General features: G+C 38.0%; 3 protein-coding genes across 4 annotated transcripts; 2 read left to right on the top strand and 1 right to left on the bottom strand.

The window, feature by feature from the left end:
- The first annotated feature begins 420 nt into the window (after positions 1 to 420).
- galk2 (galactokinase 2) lies at positions 421 to 5,483 on the top strand. Of its 2 annotated transcripts, none has more exons than XM_010788046.1 (10): positions 421 to 706; positions 809 to 897; positions 1,203 to 1,271; positions 1,361 to 1,454; positions 1,558 to 1,704; positions 2,131 to 2,229; positions 2,413 to 2,565; positions 3,275 to 3,485; positions 4,124 to 4,325; positions 4,883 to 5,483. In XM_010788046.1, the coding sequence occupies exons 2-10, from the start codon at positions 869 to 871 to the stop codon at positions 5,088 to 5,090; spliced, it is 1,212 nt and encodes a 403-aa protein (XP_010786348.1). In that variant the 5' UTR covers positions 421 to 706; positions 809 to 868; the 3' UTR covers positions 5,091 to 5,483. The 2 variants fall into 2 exon arrangements, with proteins under 2 accessions (XP_010786348.1, XP_010786347.1); XM_010788045.1 differs by having other exon boundaries at positions 1,148 to 1,271.
- Positions 5,484 to 5,561: 78 nt separating this feature from the next.
- atp8b4 (ATPase phospholipid transporting 8B4) lies at positions 5,562 to 19,654 on the bottom strand. The gene is made up of 27 exons (XM_010788082.1): positions 19,612 to 19,654; positions 16,029 to 16,087; positions 15,819 to 15,932; positions 15,615 to 15,713; positions 15,462 to 15,523; positions 15,257 to 15,329; positions 15,023 to 15,093; positions 14,735 to 14,814; positions 14,419 to 14,577; positions 14,249 to 14,337; positions 12,684 to 12,880; positions 12,295 to 12,503; positions 11,854 to 11,897; positions 11,602 to 11,767; positions 11,314 to 11,502; positions 10,958 to 11,073; positions 10,651 to 10,815; positions 10,455 to 10,566; positions 10,263 to 10,368; positions 9,990 to 10,131; positions 9,437 to 9,620; positions 8,776 to 8,999; positions 8,505 to 8,588; positions 7,952 to 8,197; positions 7,735 to 7,873; positions 7,518 to 7,648; positions 5,562 to 7,003 (listed from the first exon to the last, which is right to left on the bottom strand). Exons 1-27 carry the CDS (start codon positions 19,652 to 19,654, stop codon positions 6,716 to 6,718), a joined length of 3,591 nt encoding a protein of 1,196 aa, XP_010786384.1. The 3' UTR covers positions 5,562 to 6,715.
- Positions 19,655 to 21,248: 1,594 nt separating this feature from the next.
- Positions 21,249 to 26,706, top strand: sqor (sulfide quinone oxidoreductase). The gene is made up of 10 exons (XM_010788047.1): positions 21,249 to 21,423; positions 22,319 to 22,523; positions 22,702 to 22,872; positions 23,002 to 23,055; positions 23,243 to 23,437; positions 23,526 to 23,735; positions 23,837 to 24,020; positions 24,963 to 25,030; positions 25,136 to 25,314; positions 25,405 to 26,706. Exons 2-10 carry the CDS (start codon positions 22,326 to 22,328, stop codon positions 25,460 to 25,462), a joined length of 1,317 nt encoding a protein of 438 aa, XP_010786349.1. The 5' UTR covers positions 21,249 to 21,423; positions 22,319 to 22,325; the 3' UTR covers positions 25,463 to 26,706.
- Positions 26,707 to 27,034: the final 328 nt, after the last annotated feature.

The raw sequence follows: 27,034 nt of genomic DNA, 5'->3' as shown, positions 1-27,034 counted from the left end.
CTGTTACTATGTGAATTATAATAACGCTGAAAATGGGATCTATGATTACATTCTACATTTAGAATTACATTGCACATAATCCAAGATATTGCTTTGGTTTTCTTCTAAGTGAAAGGATGTAGATTCTGTTGTATAGAACTCTTTTCATGGAAACAATATCGTTTTTTTAACATTGTATTCCCATCTTTTTGTAAAACAGTGACTTAAATATTGAAATTATTTTGTGTTTTTTTTTTAAAAACCTATAAGGACGGTGCAAGTTTGTTTACTGTAGATTTATTATATATTTGTAATCACCATTATCACTTCCATGTATTAAAATGAATGAATTATGTTCAGTTGTTGAGTCTGAATGTTTGTACATTTCAATGTTTTTAAATAAAGATTTTAAAAAAAAAACGTCTCTTCTCCTCCCGACACTTCCGTGTTTTTGTACTTGCAGCATAAACTGCTTCTTGATCAGCTCCTCTGTTACAAACAGGAACTTGCATTCTATTAACTGAGCTGAACTCAATTTTAAGAACTGACTGCAGTTCAGCTCTTTGACATCCGGGATCCTCTTGTGACAGTCAGCTGATCGCGGTAGGCTCTGCAAAGCACAGATTCTGTTTGACTGCAAGAGGTACGTCCATAGTTATTTTAAAAAGAAGGTAGAAATGGCTGCAGACCCACCGAAGTTAAAGACAGTGATTGCTGCCAATGAAAGGTAAATAACAGAAAGATGTGCTAATTTTCAGTAAGACAGGGGATTTGGGTAACACATGTGATACTACTCTTTTCATTTCTGTATGTGTATTTCTTTACACAGGCTGCAAAACTTGAAGAATACTTTTGAGACAAAGTATGGAGAACCTCCTCTTTTCTATGCATGTGCCCCTGGAAGGGTCAATCTAATAGGTAATGTTATTGTATAAAGTATGCTTTAGTTGACTATACTGTAGTTGTGCCTTATAGGTAAGAACTGTCCCTTTTAAGACAGTTATTGCCAGTTAAGTAAGTTAATTACAAAAAATGCAAATAAACTATTTTTTCCTAAAACAATGTTTACACTTTGCTAAGATGCAGTGTTAAAATGTTTGTATGAATTACTACATGAATAGCTTCTGCTAATGACACTCTCTTTGTTCATTTATCTCATAATTGACAGGAGAGCATATTGATTACTGTGGCTATTCTGTTCTTCCCATGGCCATTGAACCCAGTATTCTCGCGGCTGTCTCTTTAAACAACTCAGGGAAAATCACACTGGCCAACGCAAATCCCCTGTACACGTAAGCTTGATCATTCACATTTACATTGACTGAGCCTGTGAAGTTAAGGAGTTTATAATACCTTTACAGCATCCATCATCTGCTTGCAGGGATTTCACTGTGTCGTGTTCAGAGGACATTGCCATTGACAGAGATAATCCAAAGTGGTATTATTACTTTCTCTGTGGAGTAAAAGGTATAAAGGTAAAATACAATTATTTCTCATCCGGGAAAATTAAGTATACTGTGGTAAAGTGTTGCTTTCCACAAATGAATGGAATTAATCTACCTGTTTGTTTTTTTACAGGAGAATTTTGGGATTGCTAATTTAGCGGGGATGTCGTGTGTCGTAGAAGGAACCATTCCTCCGAGCTCCGGCCTCTCCAGTTCCAGTGCCTTAGTTTGTTGTGCTGGGCTCGTAACAATGGAGGCAAATCAAAAGTCCCTCTCCAAGGTAAATGCATGGGGAAAAAAACATTTAAATTCAAAGAGCTATATATATTGTATGTTCATTTTTAGTTTATTTATAGCACATTTCAGCAAAGGGGCAGTTAAAAACTAGAAAGCAATTGAACAACAAAAGCATTGAGGCAAAACAAGACATTTATAAGAAGCAATAATAAAACTTACAGTGCAGTGTAAGAATATTTTTAATATTTCATAATGTATATCTGTAATGGTCAACACGTGGCTGTTGAAATTCAGGTCTGAGTCAATGACCACTACAAGATTTTATGAAACAAGGCTCTCTTATACAAGGAATTGTCATTCCTACCTTCAAAACAAACCTATTATGTGCCTGTCTTTAATGCCCTTAGTCGATATGAGAGGGTATATTGTCAATCTCAAAAGTTTTATTCTTATCATTTTTTATTTCCAGGTGGCACTGGCTGAGATATGTGCCAAAAGTGAACGCTACATTGGCACAGAGGGAGGCGGCATGGACCAGTCCATCTCATTCCTGGCAGAGAGAGGAACTGTATGTCGCTTTACTTTCAGTACATTTGGGAAAACAATTATCAGGATCATTTCTTCATCAACATTTTAATACAATAATAGAAGTTAATTGAAAAATGCAAGAATAAATGTCTGTTTTATTTTCCCTTATAAGTAGTGACATGAATTATGGTTTGTTACAAAAAATGTTTTAAATCTCTGTCAGGCCAAGCTGATAGAGTTTCAGCCTCTGCGAGCCACAGACGTAAAGCTCCCAGATGGAGCCGTGTTTGTGATCTCTAACTGCTGCGTGGAGATGAACAAAGCTGCTTCTGCTCACTTCAACATCCGAGTGGTGGAGTGTCGAATCGCCACGAAGGTACAGTGATGCTCTCCAGTGGTTCTCAACCTGATCCTTGATGGGCAAAGGGTGATTTTTATAGAAAGCAAGTTTATGACCATGCCTCTGTCTTTAAACGTGCTTGCTGTTAAATCCCAATTTGCTTGTACCTTTCTTTATACTTTATTGTGAATATACATCCTATGATAAGAGTCTTTAAACGGGTTTAGAACCAGCAATGTGATTGGACAATGCTGCATGGTGAATCTGAACTTTAAAGAAAACAAATATTGATTGATGTAATGTTTATAAAGAAACCTGTCAACCTAAATATTTCGTCCATAAACGTGATGTAATATCTCCAAATGGGGTTTCTTTTTTAAGCAATAAGGTTTAGTGCAAATCTCAATTCAAAGCAACCATAAGAACACAGAAATATTAGGAGATGGATGATCCTTTTAACTTTAGCATCATCTGGCATGAATGAAAATCACATTTTCTCATAGACTTGTTGTCATTATGCCCCCTTTGTTGAAGCAGTTGATTTAATTAAGTAAATAACCTGCATCTGTGTTGTGTCACACTTGCCTGAAAACATTTAATCATATTTTCAATACGATGACTGTGAGAGAGTTTGTTGTTTCCTAACAATTCTTATGAATTGAATTCTGGAGCAAATATGTGTGATTATCAATTTCAAGTGGAGAGACGGGTAAAAAGTCTTTCTGTGTGTGATCTGTGAACTCAGATGCTGGCCCAGGCTCGAGGTCTGGACTCGGGCAGGATGCTGAAGCTGGTGCAGGTTCAGACGGAGCTGAAGGCCTCCCTACAGGAGATGCTGGCTCTGGTGGACGAGGCGTTGCATCCTGAGCCGTACAGCCGAGAGGAGATCTGCAAGGCGCTGGGCATCACCCCCGAGCAGTTCTCCACAGAGCTGCTTAGCGCCAACACTCAGCAGGGTGAGAAACACAAACACATATATGAGTCATGTTTGTAGTTTAATGAGTGGATTGACAGGTTAGATAATGACTAATTAAAAGGTGATCTCGCTTAATATTCATCAAATGCTGGTGAAATAGGGACTTTTGTAATCTAAAGACATCGTTTTTTCCGAGTTCGGACTACTAGACGGAAATGTTAAAAAGCGGTTTAGGTTCTGGTTACATTTTCAATTATTCCAATTTTTTTGTATTTGTAGCAATAATAACTTCAACTTTGATCTAGGATATAACGATTAAAAATATTAATACAGTTTTGTGATGTAACACTAAATAGCATCTAGAATTAAAGTTATTTTCAAGTAGGGGTGTAACGGTACGAGACCGTCACGGTCACAGTACTATATCCATGTGAGAAAAATGTCACGGTACATACGATTAATTCACACTCATTTTCAACTATCGGCTGATAAGTAGCCACCAATTCTAAGGTTTTATTCTATTAAGTTATTAACATTCATGTGCCTAAATATCCTCAAAAGACAAACAAATTACTCAAAAAGCATCATTACATTTGACTGATATTAAAGCTTGTGTTCAGAAACTCCAGTAACACCAACCAGATGAATGACCTGACAACCTTTTCTCCTCTCTCTCAGAGACACACTTCAAGCTGCACCAGCGAGCCAGGCATGTGTACGGTGAAGCTGCGCGGGTGCTGCAGTTTAAGAGTGTGTGTGACTCTGAACCTGCTGAATCCGTCCAGCGACTGGGAGATCTGATGAACCAGAGCCATGCGAGCTGCAGAGACCTGTATGAGTGCAGCTGCCCTGAACTGGATCAACTGGTGGACATCTGTCTGTGAGTACAGCCTACTAATACAGACTAACTCTCAGGACAGACAGTATGGGATCAAATTAAATATTGACCATTGGAGTTTTAGGGATTTGATTAACATTACGATTAAGGAAAGAACACTTTAGGCACATTTGTAAGTTGTGTGGCTGAATTTAAATTTTTAGCTGTTTCAGTGTCAATGTCAGGGTCTTGGTGTTCTGCAGGTTTGCTTCCACTTTAATACTTTTCATACCAACTTAACTTTTACTGTTTTGATGCACCAAATCAACATAAACCATTATATAGTAACAGAACATGATGAAGTATGTTCATCAAACATACATAAATCATGGTAAATTGGTGACCATGGTAAATATAATACCTGCCTACAATAGCATCTGAACATGTTGGTGTTAGCATTTAGCTCAAAGCAAAGTAAACAGACTTCTTATCTTTGTTTGTATAGTTCGTGCTGGTTGGTCAGCTGTAAATGTAGCCCTGTGTTCTGTATGCAGTGGGTTCAGAAATATTGTCTTTATTGATGAGCTGACTAAAAAGCTTCTTCTTGTTTCTCTTCGCAGAAAGTCGGGGTCAGTGGGCTCCCGGCTGACAGGAGCAGGTTGGGGCGGCTGTGCTGTCTCCATGGTTCCCGATGAGAAGGTGGAATCTTTCCTACAAGCAGTGAGCAAGGCTTACTACCGCCCCGATCCACGCAGGGCAGAAATGGAAAAACAGAGTTTGTTTGTGTCAAAGCCGGGCGGGGGGGCCGCCATTTTCATTGAGGAGTAAAATACATCCTCCTGTATTTACAGCAATCCTTCAATCACATCTTTTGTTTACCTTATTCAGATCGCTCTTAACTTTAATGAAATAATCCAATATGTTTACTCTTGTTTAAAGTGACAACAATGGTGAATAATTTGTTTTAAAGGGAATCGGATTTTTGTAATTGATTTTTTACAATTTAATGTATCATTGTTCAGTTTAGAGAAGAAGAAATGACAAATAAAATAATAATGAAGTTAAATTTGTGCTGCTGTATGAAATCCATTCACAATTTGAATTTTCTGTTTATATTTTATATATAACAACACAATACAATAACTAACTACTAACTCTCAGATTGTATTTTGTTAAAGGTGTGAATGAATGAATGAAAACTTTGTTACAGACTCAGGGTCCAGATAAAAGACAAGACATTACATAGATAAAAGACAAGGCATTACATATAATAAATTACATACACAGCATAAAAAGAATTGTGAGAGCCACTGGGAAATAATAAGGGTAGAAAAGTTCTGATTTGATCACATATCAATATCACTTCATTGTAGCAGTGATGTTAGAGGCTCAGTGGTCAGGTAGGCGCACTGTACTGCACTGACTAACTGCAGCATCTGCATTAACATCTGTCTATGATTTTATCACATTGTACCGCGTCCAGGCCGATTCCTCTTTTACTTTCTGGTCATATATGTCCAATAAACATTTTTTATAGATAAAATTGTTTTTCAAGCTAATCTCCACTGTTTTCATCTCATCTTATGTTGAGAACCAAATTGAAAAGGTTTGGAGTTTGATCATTCAAATGTTGTGCAGCATCTGAACAATGTTCAAAGTGAAGGATAAATGTTTTAAGACAAAATGAGTTTTTAACACATTTGTTGGAACGAAAGCAGGCCAAATAATTGTTGAATATCAAATAAAAAAGATTAATTATCTTTAATAGGAAGGATTCAAGGCGAGGCATGGGGAGAACGCACACATCTTTTGGCAGATGTGTAGTCAGTAAAATGCATTAAAATCAATAAATAATTTCATATCATCACCTTCAGCAGTTTAATGTCAGTATTTAAGAAACACATTTTAGCATGATGGAGTCTGTTTGAGGGGAGTTTTTCAGTGCATTGACTTACTGAAGAGTCTTATACACTTTTAGTACTCATGCTTTGGGCTTTCTTAACTTGTGTTCCATGTGTTATGTTTGTGACAATCAGCAAATGAAATCATTCAAATACAATTGAATAAATCCACCAACCACTCAGTTAAGGCAGAACAAGGATGTCTTTCTTTTTGGCAACTTATACATAATGTCTTAAAATATATCATCTGAGTTTGCCCATTAACCAAATGCCTTGCATAATAAAAGTTTTAAAGTTGTCCATTATCAGTTTTTAATCAGATGGCTTTTTGGGGGGCAAAATTGTTCCCCTAGATAATCTTATTTGACTGGCCTTTAATATTTAATATAATCCACATTCACACTAAATTAAAAACAAATGAGGTAGGCATGTGAAGATTTGAGCATAGATTCACCCAAATGAAGGACACTCATACGTTGTGCTTAGTCTGTGTGAACCATGCATTTGGTGACCTGAAGTGTAAATCTGTAGGTCAGAGCTAATGTTCAGTTTTCAGTCTGTTTTTGCTGTTGCTCCTGTGCTTTCATCAGAAACGCACAAGACTGCGTTCCTTCTCTTCAACATGTTTTCTATCCAGGTGGAGCTTTGTGGTGTCCTTCCAGGCGAGCCAGTAGAAGACGCTGTGCTCATCTTCATGTTTTTTCCTGAGGTAATGAGCTCTCCGTAGCCCTGCTGGTGGGAGAAGGCATACGCAGAGCGGTGGGAGCTCGTCCTGCGAACTCTCCTCAGGCTCTGCTGCTGAGGGCCCTGCCTCCTTCTGAACTGTTGGACATGACGAACCTGTCCAAATACAAGGTGGAGGAGGTACTTTGATCCTTTACTTAAATAAAAGTAGTAATACCACAATGAAAATATACAATATCTATAGAGTATATATTTAGATATTAAAATATAGAATATTTTCTATTTAAAAGTATTAATAGCAAATTGCACAAGTATTCAAAGTAAAAGTATAGTTCTGCATAAAGTGTTCAATGTGAGTTGCAGATATATGACATTTGTAGACTGTTTATACTGATATATCAATGTTTAAGTAGCTAACAATTCACATATATCTTAGTTAGACAAGGATCCCCAACTCAATTAGAGTTAAAAAGGCTGGGAACATCTGGTTTCATTTTTTTATAAATTGTACTATCTTAGCAGATAATTTCTTCTTGTAAACTCTTTATCTGCAACTAGTAACTTAAGCTGTCAAAGTATAGGAGTAGGCGTAGTGAAGCAAAACAAAATATATTCAACATGAAATGTTGTGAAGTTTAAAAAAACGTTGTTAACATCAAAGTTACTGTACCTTATCTGTTAGAGTTGGGAAGAGCTCTACTCTCAGGAAGCTGACTGCCATGCCGGGCACCACACACACCACAGAGGTGAGCAGAATGACCAACCACACAATCTTCTCTGATAGACAGTTTCGAGCTGTGCCTGAGTGAGGACACACATTTATCTTAAAGTGAATTTCAGTGCATCAGTATTCATTCTTCACATTTATCCAAATGAGCCAAACTTACCTACGAATGGGAAACTACTTGTAAAGATGCCAAACATGCCATCACTTTGCATGGCAAACAATATGGCAAAGTAGACTATCAGGCTCCCCCATACAAAGAAGTGATTGGCGACTGTCCAGTAGTGTGTGTCGAGTCCAATCTAGGAACAGATACATGCACCATAAACAGAGCGTTTAATTATCTCATCAACACTGATTCTGTCTGTTTATGCTCTTACCTGAACAGTCACAACAATGACCAAGGATGTTGCTATGGTAACAGCAAACACATGTTGGTCAGAAATGTAGGAGCCGTCCTCTTTCACCATGACAGAGAAGGCAGCGTAGGGAATGAAGAAGAGCAGGGATGATGTGCTAACCCCCTGCAGCGTGCACAGGAAGAACTGGCGTTTGTTGAAGAAGAGGTTTTGCTGGCCTGGTTTGTAGAGGCTCGGGTAGTGAAGGCTGTTCTGGTCACTGACATCCTGTAGGAAATATCACCAGAGTTATGTGGTATTATAATAGAGAATGGTAGGGATATGGTATACAGTTAGTATTGATGGCTCAATGCTAGTTTTCTTTGGCAGATTTTAAGTCCAGTGGCATAAATGTACATTTGTTATCAAGTTAGGGGTTCTAGTCAAAGTTATATTAAGTTTAGTACTTCATGTGGTGTTAGATATTTGGATACCAATCAATACACATTAAAAGAGGTTGAAGTAATAATATTTTGACTTGTTTAGCTTATTTTAAAAGAATAAGGCAATTTAATATTGCCAATATAATTATTACCTGATCAAAAAGTCCCATCGCCAGGACTGGTAAAGATGTGTAGACTATATTGAAGAGGGTAATGAACCACTGGTCATACACTGTCTGTGGAAAGAGGGTAGCAATATACTATACATTATTTTTTTTTAAATGTGGAAAGGTTTGTGCCTTTAAATCAAAGCCCCTTTGAAAGATCAGGTCAGGTGTGTGTAGCCAAAATCAATAGTCCCATTTCAGAGTAACAACAAAATGATGATGTCCACAATTAGCTCATCAGTGTCAGTATTCTTACCTGAGCTGAGAAACCACAGAAGAAGCCGTACCAGAAGTGTACCAGTGTGAAGGCAAAGTTCTTGTAGAAGAAGTACCACAGGAAATTACACATGCGGAAGTAGGACCAGCGCCCGTGAACCAGCAGGAGGCGCCGCAGGTACCGAAACTGAGCGAAGGAGTAATCTGAAGCCAGAACCGCCTGCATTCCCTCCTGACCGCTGATGCCAACACCAATGTGAGCAGCTGAGGAAGAAACAGCAGAGTGGATCGCTGACCTTTGAAACTAAAGGTAAACTATTTATTTGTTCAATTGTCATACACCAAAAGACTGGCCAGGGCTTACTAGATACTATAAACATAAAAAACAGGGAGCAATAACATGTTGAGAGTGTACAAACACATATACACCTTGTTAAAGTTACATAATGTCAATGCAAATATGAGTTTAATCCATCCTTGGAAATGTTAGCTTTAAAATATAACAGAGGCACAAACTGTTTCTTTAACGAATCAAACATAAAGCTTCTTCCCACGATACTTTAACAGTGCCCAAAATGTCACGTTAAAATTAGTAGACAGATACATGACTGACATGAAAAAAGCTAAATCTAGCTACTTGAATGTTATGATGCGGTAAAAATGTTCCTATATTTAGCTTTGGGTCCCTGAGTGAGACTCACTCTTGATCATGCTGACATCGTTGGCTCCATCTCCAATAGCCAGGGTGACGGCCCTCTTGTGCCTCTTCACCAGCTCCACCACCTGGGCTTTCTGCATGGGAGTGACCCGGCAGCAGATCACAGTTTTACACAAACAGGCCAAGTCCAGCAAGACATGCTCCAGCTGTGGCTCCATGGCGTGAGCCTGCAGAGAGAACATACATCACACCTATTAGAGCTATCATTACCAGGCTATAGCGTGACCCCCTGCAGAGGAAGAAACAGCTCAATGAAACATTTCCACCAAGCTGTTGTTGCACCGTGCTCTGGGCGCAGCGAGGGAGCAGCTCCTCTGAGGAAATGGATGTTAATGAAAACCTTTAATAGAGCCGAGGGCCCTCAGGAGCGCTTTACAGACTCAGCTCCGTCAGCAGCAGCATCAGAGAAGACAAACTCAGCAACACAACAATCATTTAACAAACGTGCAGGCGTCGGCCCCAGAATAAAATCAAGCAGAGGTTATCATTAGAACAAAGGAAAATAACATATATTTAAAGAAATGTTGGTATATTACCAAACTGTGTCCATTGATGACTAAGGCATACTCTGCAATGATGGTCTCTTCATACACAGAGCCATCTGCAAACATTTCTGCCTTCTCAACATCTCCTGCACTGCTAACTCGACTCAAGCCGAGAATCTGCTCTTTGGCACTCCTGAGGAGAGAGGAAAGCAAGTTAAATAAAGCTTTATGAAGGCTCTACTGAATAACAGCAATATCATAGTCCATTGGATAAAATATTACTTTTAGGTACTACATTAACAATATTTCCCACACATAACTCACCTGAGTTGCTGCTGCACCTCCAGCAGTGTGTGGCCTGAGATGACAAACACCTCATTCATGTCGTCTCGCAGCATGTGGCAGGAGTAGCCGATGTTCATCGCTGTCTCTGAAATGTATACAATATACATCTCTTTAGATTTTTACAGTATAATCTTTTTTGTCCAAAAAGGTACTTCAGTTGAATTATGCTACCTAGTTTGTCTCCTGTGAGGACCCAGATCTTGATGTCAGCCAGGACTAGAGAGGCGATGGTTTCTGGGACTCCGTCCTGAAGTTTGTCCTCGATAGCTGTGGCTCCTAGAAGCTTCAGCCATGCCAGAGGCAGAGGAGCAGAGGCTTAATGAGTGTGATCATTTTAAGGATGTTAACAAAAGGATAACAATTGTACCTTCAAGCCCTGCTCAATTTCCTCGTAGAGAACAGCCAGCTGATCTTCGCGGTTCTCAATCACAGTGCTGGCGAAAATGAACTTCTTCATCCAGACTTCAAAATAATCTTCATCAAGATCTTTGTAGGCCAGAGCCAGTGTGCGAAGTCCTTCTCCAGCAAATCCCTGCGAAGAACAGGATCGAAAAGGAAACACAGTTGTAAAGCACTCAGATGATTTGAGTACTTTAATTACAGATGAACTTAAATGCAAAGTGAACAATTTCTTAAATTAAGTCATTAATTGTTTCCAATTGTGCAACCCTTACATTGAGATGTTCTGAGGTGGTGTACATGAGATCTTCATTGGAGGGATCCAGAAGATCAAAGATGATAGTGTCAGCTCCTTTGGAGTAGAGTTTAATCTGGCCCTGTGGGTTTCTCACTGTAAAATACGAGAAAACATGACTGTTTGCATTCAAATACATTGAACATAATGCAAACACATAGAGCCTATAACTTTATGCTATTTTAGAAGAGTTATGACTAATTATTGCAGGTATGTTGAAAAATGTTAAAAAAGGAGTCAGTACACTTGTTTTCTAAATGTTTTTTTGTGCACATACTGTGATGATGACCACTTGTCTGCTAAAGAGAGTATTGCTGTTATAAGTGAAGACCTAACCAATGACACTCATTCTCTTGCGCACGTTGTTGAAGTCCAGTATGGCCAGCAGCTGGTAGGTGACAGCTCTTCCCAGCTCACACAGTGTGATGGTCTCGGGGGTCCGGGTCCGGAAGACAAACCCAAAGTTTCGCGCCGCAGTGACCAGGGCTCCTTCATCAGGGGACTGGGCCTGGTACACCAAATGTCCTTCATGTTTACAGAAAACACACCAGAACCAATTACACATTTTGATTTTTTATGTTATAATTGTTGATACTTCACTTCTGGATTGTGTGCCCAGTTCACCTTGACTCTTCTCCTCTGGCATGACAGTGTGGCACAAAGCCAGCAGTCTGAAGAAATCCTGCTCTGCCGGATCCTCCATTTTAATGGCTTCAACCAGCCGGCTATCATAAAACTTAAACCCTCTGTCATAGAGAGGGTTGAAGGAAAAGTCCACACAGTCTGTTTTCTGAGGGCACAGGGAGCGCCACATCGTAAAAACAATATAAGTGTTGGTACAGAGTTAATAATGTTTGCTTGTTTAGCCTCACTTACTTCTGTAATTTCCCCCTTCTGCTTAAATTCATCATATACATCACCTAAGAAAAACAAAAAAGGTATATTAAAATTAAATATAACAAGTTTGCTATTGACATAAATGAGATGTTTTAAAGTCCAAACTGACACCTTTTACTTTAGAGTGAAAAAGCTGATTGTGAAATATTCTGATATTTAATAGAATACATTTGACCAGATTTCCATATCCTACTGGAATAATTATACAATTCAATGGTATTTCAGAGAAATAATAAACCAGTGAACCAAAGTTGATAAAACACATTTAAAGGTTTTTTGGTTATATGGCACAAGGTAAAGTCATTTATTACTTTTTTGTAGGACATAGTCAAAACATTTAACTGGATATCAACCAGTCTGTTCTGGTCTGCCAGTGGCATGATGCAGATGTTAGTTTTCTCATATTTGTGTGTTCAATACCGTATGTCTGTCCATTTATGGAGCACTTTTTGAACACCATGATGTTCTGGGTGAGGGTGCCCGTCTTGTCGGAGAAGACGTACTCCACCTGGCCGAGCTCCTCGTTCAGGGTGGTGGTGCGAGCTTCTGCCGCGGTGTTCGTCTGACTGTGGTACATCCTCTGGTCCCAGTTGATAAAGTAACTATGACCAAGTCGCAGTACCTCCACACTGAAGGAAGGTGCAAACAAACATTGTATTGTAATATTTTGCTCTAAACTGAAAGATTGAATTCAGAGTGAAAGTTTGAAAAAAAGAGGGAAAAGATCATAGTTATGCATCTCCTCAAAGCAACAATATGTTTCTAAGAAAGGTTTATGGCATAGCATTTTGGAAAAACGTTGCCCTTACCTGACATACAGTGAGATGGGCATGACAGTGTTGAGGATGATGATGTAGGACCAGAAGGTGAGGAAGCCAGAGAAAACAGCACTGCTCTGAAAGTCATCCCACGGCAAAAACACCTGAAAGTTTCTGCCTGTCCAGCTCTCCCAGAGAGTGTTTCCAATGGCCAACACAACTCCCATACAGATGAGGAAAGCAAAGATCTGAAATATAGATAATCAATTTATGTTCTTTAATGCTTTAAGCTGTTATGCCCGCAGATCTGGAACAAACTGCCTGAACATCTGAGGTCTGCTCCAATGCTTGGTTCCTTTAATTCTGCTAAAACCTTTCTTTTTACTGCTGCTTTTACAGAGGTCATTTAACTATATTGTATTATTATTTGTCTGCACTTTTTGCAGCATCTTATGTATTTACAATGTCGATTTTTATATTTATTAATGATAGGCAAGGCAAGGCAATTTATTTGTATAGCACAATTCATACAGTGATGCAATTCAAAGTGCTTTACAGGATCAAACAGAGAAAACACAATATTGGAAGAAATACAAAACACACAAAATAATTAATTAAAAGAAAGAAAACCATGTTTAACAGTTCGAAAATTAGAACATTTAAATTTCAAAAAGCCATATTATAGACCTGTTTTAAATGTTTCTAAAGTGCTAGCCATTCTCAGATGTTCTGGGAGTTTGTTCCATGCATTAGGAGCATAGATGCAGAAGGCTGCTTTCCCACGCTTTGATCTCACAAATGGAACAGTGAGCTGGCCTGCGCCTGAAGAGGTCCTTGATATATTTGGGTCCTAGCCCGTTTAGTGCTTTATATGTGTGCAATAAAATCTTAAAATCAATTCTCTCTTACTGGAAGCCAATGCAGCGATCTCAGCACTGGAGTGATGTGATCTGTTTTCTTTGTCCGGGTTAAGACTCTGGCAGCAGCATTTTGAATTAGTTGGAGTTTACGGAGTGATTTTTTTGTGAGGCCTGTGAAGATGCTGTTGCAGTAGTCAAGCTTACTAAAAACAAATGCATGGACAAGTTTTTCAAGGTCTTGCTTAGACATAAGGTCTTTAATACGCGAAATATTTTTTAGATGGTAGTAGGCTGATCTGTTGATTGCCCTGATGTGGCTGGTAAAATTGACATCAGAGTCTAAAATCATACCTAAGTTTCTTGCTTGACTTTTCGGTTCGAGTAATAGTGATTCCAGGTGTGCAGAGACTTTAATTCTTTCTTCTTTGGTTCCAAAAACAATTACTTTTTTTTTTTTGTGTTGAGCTGTAAGAAATTACGGCACATCCAGTCATGTATTTGTTTTAGACATGTGATCAATAAATCAGTAGGACCGAATTCATCTATGGAAAATGATATGTAGATTTGGGTGTCATCCGCGTAATTATGATAAGAAATGTTGTTATTTCTAATTATTTGAGCAAGTGGCAGCATGTACAGACTACTAGGATACTTGTTCATCCTTATGTAAAGGCATCTGAATTGCCTTTGTGTCTGAAATGGGCTATAGTGAACTAACCTTAACCCTAAAGCTTGTGTTTTAAAGCAACAACTTACCCACAAAACCAAAGTGTTCATCAGCTTATCAATACTTGTCCTTTTAAATGTAGTCCTTCCGCAATTCTGCATGAGTTTGGTTTGCAAACCTGTTGGAGGGATACAACAAATATCAGTGTTGAAAGAACATAGGATTAAAAGCATCAAATCAATAAAAAGATCATTCATACCAGCAAAGATAACCATCCCAAAGCACCACTCAGTGTTTCTGAGTACACAGCCTCGCAGCAGCAGGTTCTCATTGTCCAGAGGGTGTTTACTGTCTCTCAAGTGTAACGTTCCTGTGAATTTATCCAGCTTGTTGTTTGGTGGCTCGCAGATGACTTCTCCTGATGAACAAACCAGTCTTTAATGCAGGAAAGATTTCATAGACATTTATTCACACATCAAAGTCAACATGGCCACATACAGAAAGCCTGCATTTTATACAATTGTTTTATTGACGCAAATATAAAAAATAAACTCATGCGTTAAGCGGGATCTCACCATCAAAGTCCATCAGTTTTGAAATATCTCCGAAGTCTGAGGTTATGGTCAAAGCCTGGCGAACTTTCAGATTGGTCTCTCTGTTTGGTGAAAAAGAAAATGTGTGTCGTGCGGTGACGTAGAAATGTTTCAGTAAACCCCTTTAATGTTAAGAAAAGTCACGTATTGTACACTCAAGAATCTGCAAAAACAATCAACCATCAAAAATCATAATCATTGTTGCACATAGAATTCAAATGCAGTTTAGGTTTAATCAGTTTTACTATACATGACAGATGCAGCACTTACCCATCTAGCTCTGCAGTCTCAATATAACACAGTCCATATGGCTCACTACTGCTGAGGAGGAGGATGTCTGCCTGGGTGTCAAACCAAAAGTATAAAAATGAGAAAAGGCAATAAATCAATCTCTGTAGCACTGAATCTGTCAGAGAAGTCAGCAGCTTCTTTGAATTTTGAACATCTACAACAATTTAAATCAGTGGCACAAAGTCCCCCAATTTACACGATAATTGTACTTACAGCAACAAACTGATTATTCTCTAGTTTGATGATATCCCCCACTCGAATTTTCATCCATTTCTCATTCTGTAAACTTGTATAAAAAAAAGACAACATAATGAAAAAACATTCTTGCTCTTAAACAAACACTATATGATAAGTTGTGCATGAGATTTGGCTTTTCAGCAGTCACACAATCTAAAAGAGAAAGGAGGATAAAGTATACCTTCCACTGATGAGCACCTGAGACTGGCGGTTGTTGACTTGCTGGTCGCTTTTATATCTGAACTGACATTTTGAAAAAGGGGGAATAATTGTACCATATTGTGATAAAGAAGAGAATTAAGAAGAACTGTAAAGGCTAAATAGTTGCACTAACAAAGTCATCAGTGGCGTCCTTCACAGCCGTGATCACCAGCACCAACACCAAAGGCACGATGGTTGTGAACCACGACAGAGAGGAAATCCCTGGAATTAACTGAGAAAAGAAAAGCACGTTAGCTAACAGATTTTCTTGAGATCTCCACTCCAAAAACTACATTTAAATAAGTGAATATATGCCCACAAGCACAGTTTCTCCTACCTGCAGTATCAGCAGCAGAAGGAAGTAAGCGTTCGCCACTCTCTGAAACTGCTCGAACAGGTTGATGGGCAGGAAGGTGAGCACGTTGTACTTTGAGGTTTTTATGTGATTGTCCTGAACAACCAAATATTCAGAAACAACAGTGTTAAAATTACTGCATCCTACACTTGTGAATAAAGCAAACCTGATGTAGTGTTGAGGTCTACTTACAGCATAAGAGAAGTTTTCATTGTATTCCCGCGCGTTGGCTTTCACGTGGCGTTCCTCCTCTACATAGAGAGAACACATGGTCAGTACAAATACATCTACATACTGTAAAAGTGGCAGAGACATTTTGAATGTATCAGTACTGTTAAGCTTGGGTGCACATGAATCGCGTATGAACAATAAGTAAATCAGACTCGGTATTCTCTTCAGCAGTCTCCGGTAAGTTTATTCACAGACTGACAACAGTCAACGTAGTGACGTCACATTAGGACGTACCTTCATACAAGAACAGAATAACAGTGCGACTGCTACCGTAGTACACAGACTAAGGGCGTCATCAAATAATAATACTTAACAAGTACAATCAGTTTTAAGGTTGCCATTGTAAACGGCATCTTGTAATTTCAGTTCCTGCCATGCCCTTTCTGTCCTTCGTGAGTGCTCAATGTATTCCTATCACCTGACCTCCACACCCACCTGGAAACCGTACATAGGCCTACGGTCTATGCTGCAAACCCATTTCCAATTTCCTTTTCAGTAGTCTTTGACTTTTCCGATTGTTCATGCTATCTTCCTTGTTATTACCTATTGTATTGCCTTTGAGGACTTTTTGACTGTTATTAGTGATGNTGTGTGCCTTGGCACCGTACATAGGCCTACGGTCTATGCTGCAAACCCATTTCCAATTTCCTTTTCAGTAGGCCTTTGACTTTTCCGATTGTTCATGCTATCTTCCTTGTTATTACCTATTGTATTGCCTTTGAGGACTTTTTGACTGTTATTAGTGATGAATCTTAAATTACACTCGTTTTGTTGGACAGAACTAGGCTAGCTGTTCCCCCTCCGTTTCCAGTCTTTATGTTTACGTCTCCTGGCTGTTTTCCAACATTTACCGGACAGACATAATACTGGCGTCAATGTTTTCAGTTTATTCTATGCAAGATATCAGATAGGTTCCTTACAAAGGAGAATTGCTTTAACTTTGCTTAAATGCATAAGTATGTTTTAGACATTACCAATCAATTTAAAACATATTTGATACAATTTATTGGCAGTTGTTAACGTGACATAATTACCCATAACTTTTAATGGCAATTGTCTCAGAGTTTGGTCCAGCTTCACTATGAATACATAAAGCTATTCCTAGTTTATTTGTTTGTCAATAAGACTCACAAATCCTTCTGGCCATAACCTTTTATTTTTACAGTATCATAAGCCATACGCTATCTTATAGAATTATTATGATGGGTTCGCCTTTTTTATGCCCATGAATCCAACATTAGACCTGAATGTGGTTATGACACCTTTAGCCCCTTTTTGTGTGAGTCTGATTCAAGGATTCGATAATATAACTAGGAGTGTCTGTCACATGTGGACTGAGCCTAGCCTTTTTCTACATGAATTGAAGATGTTATCTGTAATTACACACTCTGACATTCATCTCATGGCTCACACGTCAAGGTAATGCAACAAGGCTCATTATCATTCTTAGTCATGCTTTTTAAACAGTCTAAACTGAAAATATATTCACTGAGAAACAATACAGTAAATAGTCTTCAACATGACAAAAACATTTTTCACAGCAACGCAGAGACATGTCTGAGAATTGAATTATGCATAATGCCCGTGCACAGAGCTGCAACAGGAAACACCTTCTCACACAACAGGCTGGCCTCGTCCTGCTACCAGTTACAAAGACAATTATTGAGTAAGAAAAGCTTTGGTCTGCTTAAAAATGTAATTATATTAAGTGTAAATGCTATATTTTGTTTTTCTTATAAAGCATTTTTGTAAAAAGAATTGATTTCTGAGGGAGCTTTTTACATCTGTCTGCAAGAATTTAAGTGTAGAAGCTAACAATTAAATGAATGATGAAAGCCATTTATAATCCCATACCCTTTTCCTCTGAGTCTAGTAACATCCATACATAACACTTTTAGATGATAAATCACTGTGGGAAAATTATGTTTTTTTTTCCAGAAGATGACAACAAAATAACCATTCTTTGTGTTCCCTTTTATTGATTGTAAAGAAATGGAAAATCTATATTTAAATTAGTTTGAATTCTATTCAAAAATGGACATTTCGGAGCCTGTCTCTGCATGTCATAACAGGCCACCTCAATCTGTGTCTGACGCAGATACTGATAACAGCATGCTTCAAATAACAAATGCCTGCACACAAAAGACACAGAAAGCAACAATGCTTAGAGAGAGAGACCAGCTCATGTTGATCTAACTTTTTCCTAAACCAGTGTACTACACCAGGACAGGATGTAGAGAGACTGTAAAGCCACCTGAGAGAAGACCGAGGAGACGTATGACTGTAGCTTTTGAAATATATCACAAATACCATAATTCTTTACCACAACCACACTTCACACAAAAACAAATAATTAAATTGTAAAATAGTTACCTATGTGAGTTTTTCTCCTCCAAAAGGCCATTTTCTCCGGGGCCCTTCTAGGGGTTTCCCTACAAGACATACACACATACATTTCCAAACATTTGGACTACCTATGTTGCAAATGTATTATCTTTTCAATTTACACACGGCATCTATTGCACGTCTGTCCGTCCTGGGAGAGGGATCCCTCCTCTGTTGCTCTCCCTGAGGTTTCTCCCATTTTTCCCTTTAAACTGTGGGTTTTCTCCGGAAGTTTTTCCTTGTACGATGTGAGGGTCTAAGGACAGAGGGTGTCGTATTGTCATACTGATATTCTGTACAAACTGTGAAGTCCACTGAGACAAATGTAACATTTGTGATATTGGGCTATATAAATAAACATTGATTGATTGATTGATTGATTGATTGAAGACATGTGAAGAAATCAGAAATGGGATGTAACTAATAAATACATTTACTCAAGTACTTCACCTGAGTATTTTTATTTTCTGTACACTTTTACTCCGCTACACTTTACAGGCAGATGTTGTTTTGGCCACTATATTCATTTGACTGCTTTAGTCACTAGTAAATGTGTATTTAGATTGTTAAATATAAGATCTAATCAATTAGCTGTATTATCATATGTTAGCTAAGACGTTATTGAGGAAACATTTAATTAAAACCTTTCCCAGATGCAATATAAAGCGATAATTACATTTTGGCATAGGTTATTATCCAATGGCATATTCATTCTACGTAATGAGTACTTTTGATTCTTTAAACTAAACCTATTTTAACCTTCAAGCTTCTAACTTCACAACATTTTTTTGACAGCTTTAGTTACTAGTCCCTAATATAACTGCCTATAAAACTGAAAAAAAAAATTGTTATGTTGTAGTTTTGCAGATAATGCATTCATTCACTTAATTGGCATGTCTCATTTTTTATTTTCATTTTTTTATTGTACATTGGTATAAGATCTAAGGCAGTACACAAAGCAGACTGAAGCCTTGTCTCTTTTCTGTTCAGATAAGCAACTTTAATTAAACTATAAGTGTGGGCAGCAGCAGGTGACTCCCCAGTGAACTGTGTTGCCTTAGCAAAGCTCCCAGGTGAGGAAACACAAAGCAACAAGGTGTAGAGTTACTTGTTTTTCAAAATAATGTGTTAGTGTCTGAAATAAAACATGGTTTCTTACCTCGCACAAGTTTGTCACAGGCGCATTCTTGTTGTGTCTCCATGTATCCGTTTATTTCAAGCTCCACATTTAGCAGATGTATCCGCAGTAAACACTTTTTATCCTCCTCCTGAATAAAACATCACCAGACATGGATGCAGTCGTGTAAATACCAAACAAAGCCTGTTCATCTGCGAAGAAGAAAAAACCAGCTGAAGGTGTATTGATGGGAAAATGGCTGCAGGCAAGCAAGAAGCAGTCACAATATTCAGAGAGAAATGTGGACAAAGAGGAAAATCACCCAACTGATGATCACAACCCGAGAGAGATGAGATGAAGCTGAGACTGGAGTCTGCACCCGAGAGAGATGAGATGAAGCTGAGACTGGACTCTGCACCTGACCACAACAGATTTTCATCAAAGCTCGGATCTAGCAATGGATTGTTTTGTTCCGTGTGTGTGTGTGTGTGTGTGTGTGTGTCTGTGTGTGTGTGTGCACTTAACGCCTACTCTTAACTCCAAAATGTTTTTGATAACTTTGCAGATTGAGATTTGTTATATAATCAACAAATAAAGGATGTACTGTAGCTCATAATTATCGACAAGACTCATAAAAGTAGCCTACATGTTAATGCATTAGTATATTTTTCATTTGATTATTGATGATAAGTTATTGTTTTGTTTGAAAACTTCTCAACCTAGTTTATTTTAGGTCCAAAACCATTGTTGGCTAATACATGTTTATTAACCTTAGTAATCGTTTTGGATGCTGTAGGTTGTGCTGCTGTGTAACGTAATATAATTAACAGGTGACCTATGTGTTTGTGCTTATGTGCCCTTATGCTCCATGTTCAGTCCCATAACAATAATACATACATCATTAAAGTATAAAAGCCTTTGTAGTAATTAAAAAGTATGTACACATACATCTAACCTCTATGTAATACCTTTAGTATGATTAAGCGACTCTTCAGTAAAGCTCAGAGGTGGAGAAGTACTCAGACCTTGTACCAAATATTTTGTTTTTCAATATCCTCCGGTTTCCAAACGTTTATTTAAAGTGATAGGATTAAATATACTTGAAGTGCAAAGAGTACTACTCATTATTACAAAATGACATATTTCAAATGTAAGCATATAATAATTTCATTGTTGAAATTCACTCTCTCAATGTCCTGGTATTATATGTGATAATTGCTTGTAAATTACAGCAAAATTGTGAAATAATAATCTGTAACAAACAGAGAGGCATTATGATCAGTGAATATCACATGTTAATCAAAGGTCAGCCAAATCCGTTTTGTTGTGGATACAAACTTAATGTAAGATGTTCCCTGGAAACAACACGTTTCCATATTTCAGGTGGGTTAAGGACAAAGATAAGTGCAGTATGACGCAACACTAGTCTGTGAGTGATGTCAGATATACTGATTCACAGTTGAAATAATAGTAAGGTGTATAAATCAAAAACATTTAATAACAGATTATTTAAAATGGAACCAGGTAGTAGAGGTGAAATGCTTCCCCCTATTTCTTATAGTCAGGTATTACACAATACTTCCAGGCATTACATTGCACCACTAAACTGTCAGTTCCTGAAGACCACTTCTGATTGGACGAACGGTTGAGGGGGCGGGACAAACATTCTGTACTTTAAGCGAGAGTCGACGGAGAGTTCACGTCGGGTAGCTTCAGTTCATACAGGTTGAGTAAATCCTGCCTTATTTGCAGAGCTGAGAAAGGTCTAAGGACTTAATTCTCCCGGATTTTGTCCAGAATTGACGGTCAGACAGAGGACTAAAGGGTCGGTGAACAGTGGTGCTGCTGTTAAAGGCAAGTCTCTTGAAAGAGTTGTATTTTTCGACGTTAGTACTGACCCAATGATAACGCAGCATGCAGCAACGCTTAAACTCAGGTTAAAGGTTAGGCTTCACTAAAGAGGATGTCAACACCCCAAATTAATGCAACCCACACCAGTTACTTTTTCTACTTTTATAAGGGTTTCTGCCTTCTGGTAAACCAGGCATAGACTGGAAAGTACGTATTATGTCAAAGTCAGAATATCTAATGAAACCAGGTGTTCAATTTATGCTGTATAACTTTTTCACTAAAATGTGTCAAATCATCTTAAAGACGTGCTGCGTAGTTTGCTGCTGCTGATTTTCTGTTGTGTGTCTTTGTGTGTTGTGTCAAGCTATGCTAATAGCTGGGATGGTCCCTTTTAAGATTAGCTGCAGTATGTCTATGAGTGGTTCAGTTCCAGTCTTATCTAATCACATTTGTGTCATTACTGTATACGTCAGAACATTCAATATTAAAGATATCTAAAATGCGCTCCCCAACCAACCTCAATTGGATTATTAACAGTACTTCTAATTACTCTTATAACAAGTATTGTTTATGTTTATGTTATGTCTTGTCCTTGTATGTTTCTTTATAAAGCAACCTTGAGGTTATGAAAGGTGCTATATAAATTCAAATTATTATTGATTTCTACCCTTCTATTTGTAAACATGAACCACCCAACTGTGAAGTGCAGGTTGTTAAAAGATACAGTTTGTATGTAAGATATGCAAAAATAAGCTGTCTGTGGCTCTTTACTGCTGTAACGCTGCACATTTCCCCTCTGTGGGACTAATAAAGGTATTCTGATTCTGATTCCGATTGTTTGAGTTACAGATAGCCTAACTGAATTGTTGCCAACTAAAATGACTTGTTTTTCTTTCAGAGACAGAATGGCTGCACTGCGTCGTCTGAGGCAGTGCCACCCCACAGGCATTGCTCTCTCCCAATTTCACACGAGCAGCCATGCTTCTGCTAAACAGCATTACAAAATGCTTGTGCTCGGAGGAGGAAGTGGAGGCATTTCAATGAGTGCACGAATGAAGAGGATGTTTGGAGCTGGAAATGTGGCTGTTGTGGAGCCCAGTGAGGCAAGGATCCCGTACTAATAGCATTTGTATTAGCCTCACCTCTCTTTGTGTATCACTAAAAGATAATTCTACAGATCATGTGGTGTAGTGGCTTTCATTAATTCAGGTGTAAACTCATGATATCACTATTTTATTGTCTTTTAAAGCTGGTTGTCTAAGAACCTTTCTCTTTTTCCAGATGCACTACTATCAGCCTATATGGACCCTGGTTGGTGCTGGTGCAAAAACGTTGACCTCATCAGGTCGGTCCACTGCGAGCGTTATGCCGTCTGGTGTGAAGTGGGTGAAATCTAAAGTTCAGGAAATAAACCCAGACAAAAATACCATCCTCACAGACGATGGCACTGAAGTATGTTTGCTTAGGAAACTTTTATTTATATATAATAAAATAGTGTAAAAATATAATTGCTTAATACTGAGCAAAATAAAGATTATTGATGTGCATCTAACCTTACATAGACTTTATTTCATATTTCAGATCTCTTATGAGTATTTGATTGTGGCGCTTGGCTTACAACTCCATTTTGAGAAGGTGAAGTATCCCTTTGTTCATTTATAGTAAACATATGCCCTTTTCATATAAATTAGATTAGCATTAATTGATTTGTTGACTGACAGAAAAATCTCAGCCAGTTTTTTGATAATCTATTAATCATTGAGGTATTTTTTTCATCTAAAAATTCCTTTAAAAAAACATTTCAGCATTCTCTTATATTTAGATCAAAGGACTGCCAGAAGGATTTGATCACCCAAAGATTGGATCAAACTACTCAGTCGAAACTGTGGGGAAAACTTGGAAAGCTCTGCAGGACTTCAAAGAGGGAAATGCTGTGTTCACTTTCCCAAACACTCCTGTGAAATGTGCAGGAGCCCCACAGAAGATAATGTATCTCACGGATGCCTATCTCAGAAAGGTATTTCAGAATGTAATGTTGTACATTTTGAAACTATCATGTTTGGTTCTCCAAATTAAATGAAGAAATGTTTTTGTTTCTTTCCAAGACGGGTAAAAGAGCAAAGGCCAACATCATATACAACACATCGCTCCCTGTGCTCTTTGGGATCAAGAAATATGCTGACTCATTGTGGGAAATTGTGAAACAGCGTGACCTACAAATTAATATGAGGCAAAACCTGATCGAAGTGAGGGCAGATAAGCAAGAAGCTGTGTTTGAAAATCTTGACAAACCAGGCGAAACCAAAGTGTTTCAGGTAACTATCACTGTGCCTCGACAGAAGCTTTTCCTTCCTCTTCATTTTAGTGGGAAAAGAAACTCCAGTGAATAATCCTTAAAACTGATTTTCTGTATTAGTATGAAATGCTTCATGTCACACCACCAATGGGACCCAATCTGGTGGTTAAAGGCAGTCAGCTGGCAGATGAAGTTGGCTGGTTGGACGTCAGCAAAGACAACCTTCAACATAATAGATATCCAAATGTGTTTGGGATTGGAGACTGTACAAACCTGCCCACAGCCAAAACAGGAGCTGCTGTCGGTGAGTGATTATCGTGTCATTAGTTCAACATTGCATTAACGCAACTCTAGAATTCACTCAATATCGGCTTACAATTCATGCAGTCATATCCCTTTTTAACTGCTTGTGTTTTTTGTATTTGAGAGGGACTTTCAGTTAGTGTATTGCACAATTGCCTATTGTATTTACTGGCGATTATAAAAACATAAACCACACCCTAAAAAGCTTGTAGTGAAGGGACACTTCTCAGTATCTGCTGGATTGTATTATTATCTCAGTTCACCTCTGTGCTTTTGCTCACTTTTACGATTATATTTTCCAAATAAATGTTTTGCACATGATACAAATGCATAGTAAAGTTTAACCCTTGGATTCTTGCCAGCTGAAACTGTCTGTGTTTATGCCAGTTCCTGTCTGGTAACTGGATTAAATGATGGGAAGTGCTTGGCAACTTTAGATCACTGATGATGACATTGGGGTTGTAAAACATTCCTTATCACTTCCTGTACAACTTCAACGTGACTACAGTAAAGAATTAGTCTAATCATGCCCACCATGTTTACATTCCAGGGTGAATTCACAAAGAAACGATTGCAGCAGCTGATGGCGCCATAAATTGCGCATCACTTGCTATTCTACCTGGTCCAATTCACATAAGATATTTACATTGCAACTCACGGTTACATTGCAAGTTTTGAACACACCTGACACTTCATGAAGGCTCAACAAAGAGAACATGTGGGAGGCCCAGATATTTGTGCTATGCTAGGCTGATGTTAAGTTTCCATGTCCTTATTCTCGGCCCACTATAATTAACCCCACATGCAAGTGGATTATTAGCATGCATAGATGGATGGTACAGAATGTATGTGTAGGATGAATTTGGAAAACTTGTTAGTCTTTTCAATTCCTAATAAGAGAATACATAAAAAGAAAAGCTTACCCTTGTTTTCAAATATGCAGCTGCACAGTCTGCTATTTTGAACAGAACCATCAGCCGAGTACTGAAAAATGAGAAGCCAGACAGAACGGTAAAACCTCCTTTCTTTTTGATTTTGAAACATGGTCTAACTTCTCAGAAGTACTTCTGTTGTAAAAATCTACAAATACATAAGCATTGGTCTCCTTGTTTACAGTATGATGGCTACACCTCATGCCCATTGGTCACAAGCTACAACACAGTGATTCTGGCAGAGTTTGATTACAACGGACAACCACTGGAAACATTCCCTGTGAACCAAGCCAAAGAGAGCAGAATCATGTACCACATGAAAGCTGATGTGATGCCTCACCTCTACTGGCACGGGCTACTACGGTATGTATAACGTTGATTAACAAAATTGTAATAGTTGTTAGTATGAATCATACCAAATGTTATTATTTGTATTTATTTCTCTTATGTCAGGGGCCTGTGGGGTGGACCAGCACCATACAGGAAAATCCTTCATCTCGGGATGAAATGATACCATCCATTTGCAAGTTGATACTTACATTTCCACTTCTTTTAGGGAAAGAAGTAGCACATTATCTCCATCATTATCTGAAAGGGTGGACACTTGCGTGCTAATACAGTGGTGGCCTCGACCTCATGACTAATCATAACAAATGTTTGCATATTTTTTAACATGTAGCAAGTAACTCCCTGTAATAACAATTGTATCTGAATCTATGTAGCTTTTAGCTGCTAATTGGTATTTTTTGGTTCATTTGGCCGCACATTGAATGTAAGGATGGCTGCATTGATAACCCCAATTATCCAACCAACAATGACATTTTTATATTAGAGCCTAGAGCAAAGGTTTTTAGAGTTATTTTTTTATTTGCCACCTAGGTGTACCAGTGTATTTTATAAGCCTTCTTCACATAAGTCCCAAAGCCGAATAGGTATAGCCAGGCTCTTTGAAAGTCATCTAACCTCTTGCTGCAGGGTATATAAGTTAATGTTGCCTACCTAGAGCCAAGAAACTGACCCTTGAAATGATCCCATTGTGTATAATTATTAACAACTACAAATGCTGGCATTTTGGTAAAATTGCATGATTTTTTTTTCACGATATTGGAGGTATACTCAACTCTACAGCTGCAAAATGTGTGTATTGGTGAAAGTCTGTTATTGTGTTTGTAGTGTAGCCATTTTTCCATTTCATACAGTGTTCAGGTTTGTTGCCAGTGTGTGCGGTTCTATATTTAGTTAGTTTTGTGTGCTTCCAACATGAGGGATTTTTTTCTTGGGGAATGGCCATGAAAATGACAAGTGCTTTTCTATAATCATTAAAATGAATGTGTAAATATATAAACCCACTTTAATTGCTATAACAGAACAAATAAATAATAAAACCGTAAATATTTCGTTAGTAAAATTCCTACCCTGTTGTCTTTGTTATTTTTCATCCAAATAATGTGCATGACAAATTGAATGTTTTATTTGATTTACAGTAGTTTTAGTGTGATAGTAGTGTCTACTATTCTTGAGTCCCTGATTAATATTATCACTTAAGACCATAGACTTTATAGGTAAAGAAACAATCTTTCACAATCATCTCTATGTCATATTCAAATGTAAGGTAGACTGTGCTAAATGTGCTGTACATGCAGACCATGTTTATTCTGATAGGTGTTGTAGCAGAAGTAGGCTACTTAAGTGATTTTCAAGTTTTGCCAATTTACTAATCAATTAGATGTTGTTGAAACAATAGATGAAAAAAAAGGTATTTTAATAATGAAAACTTTTGGAACTCCTTGGTAAAAGAACAAAAATAACTGGTCCTATGTGGCCCTTCATGGAATAATGTACAGAAGAACCTACACTTGTCACGGCTGAATAAATCAATTTGAAAGGATCGTGAGAATGTGGTTACTCTTAGAAATACACTGAAATCGTAAAAAAAGATACCTGCTAATGCATTATAACTGTGTATTGCATATTAACAGGATCTTAAGATGCTTTAACTGTAGTATGGATCTGTATTTGTCTGTAATTCACATGTTTCTATTTCAACCATGGCAGCCCGCGTCATTCTTGAAAAGCATTTTTA

This window comes from Notothenia coriiceps, unplaced genomic scaffold (assembly GCF_000735185.1).
Source record: "Notothenia coriiceps isolate Sejong01 unplaced genomic scaffold, NC01 NC01_scaffold00031504, whole genome shotgun sequence".
In the NCBI taxonomy this organism is placed as follows: Eukaryota; Metazoa; Chordata; class Actinopteri; order Perciformes; family Nototheniidae; genus Notothenia; species Notothenia coriiceps.
The sequence above is the reverse complement of the archived record's forward strand: the minus strand, read 5'-3'. Positions and strand labels throughout refer to the sequence as shown.

Coding starts and splice junctions, on each gene's coding strand:
- galk2 (XM_010788045.1), top strand. CDS start 657: ATGGCTGCAGACCCACCGAAGTTAAAGACAGTGATTGCTGCCAATGAA. Junction 898..1,147: donor TGGAAGGGTCAATCTAATAG/GTAATGTTATTG, acceptor CATAATTGACAG/GAGAGCATATTGATTACTGT. Junction 1,455..1,557: donor GTGGAGTAAAAGGTATAAAG/GTAAAATACAAT, acceptor GTTTTTTTACAG/GAGAATTTTGGGATTGCTAA.
- atp8b4 (XM_010788082.1), bottom strand. CDS start 19,654: ATGGAGACACAACAAGAATGCGCCTGTGACAAACTTGTGCGAG. Junction 14,578..14,734: donor AAAACTGATGGACTTTGATG/GTGAGATCCCGC, acceptor TTTGTTCATCAG/GAGAAGTCATCTGCGAGCCA. Junction 8,198..8,504: donor CGATGGGACTTTTTGATCAG/GTAATAATTATA, acceptor TATTTCCTACAG/GATGTCAGTGACCAGAACAG.
- sqor (XM_010788047.1), top strand. CDS start 22,326: ATGGCTGCACTGCGTCGTCTGAGGCAGTGCCACCCCACAGGCATTGCT. Junction 23,056..23,242: donor TACAACTCCATTTTGAGAAG/GTGAAGTATCCC, acceptor TCTTATATTTAG/ATCAAAGGACTGCCAGAAGG. Junction 23,736..23,836: donor GCGAAACCAAAGTGTTTCAG/GTAACTATCACT, acceptor TTTCTGTATTAG/TATGAAATGCTTCATGTCAC.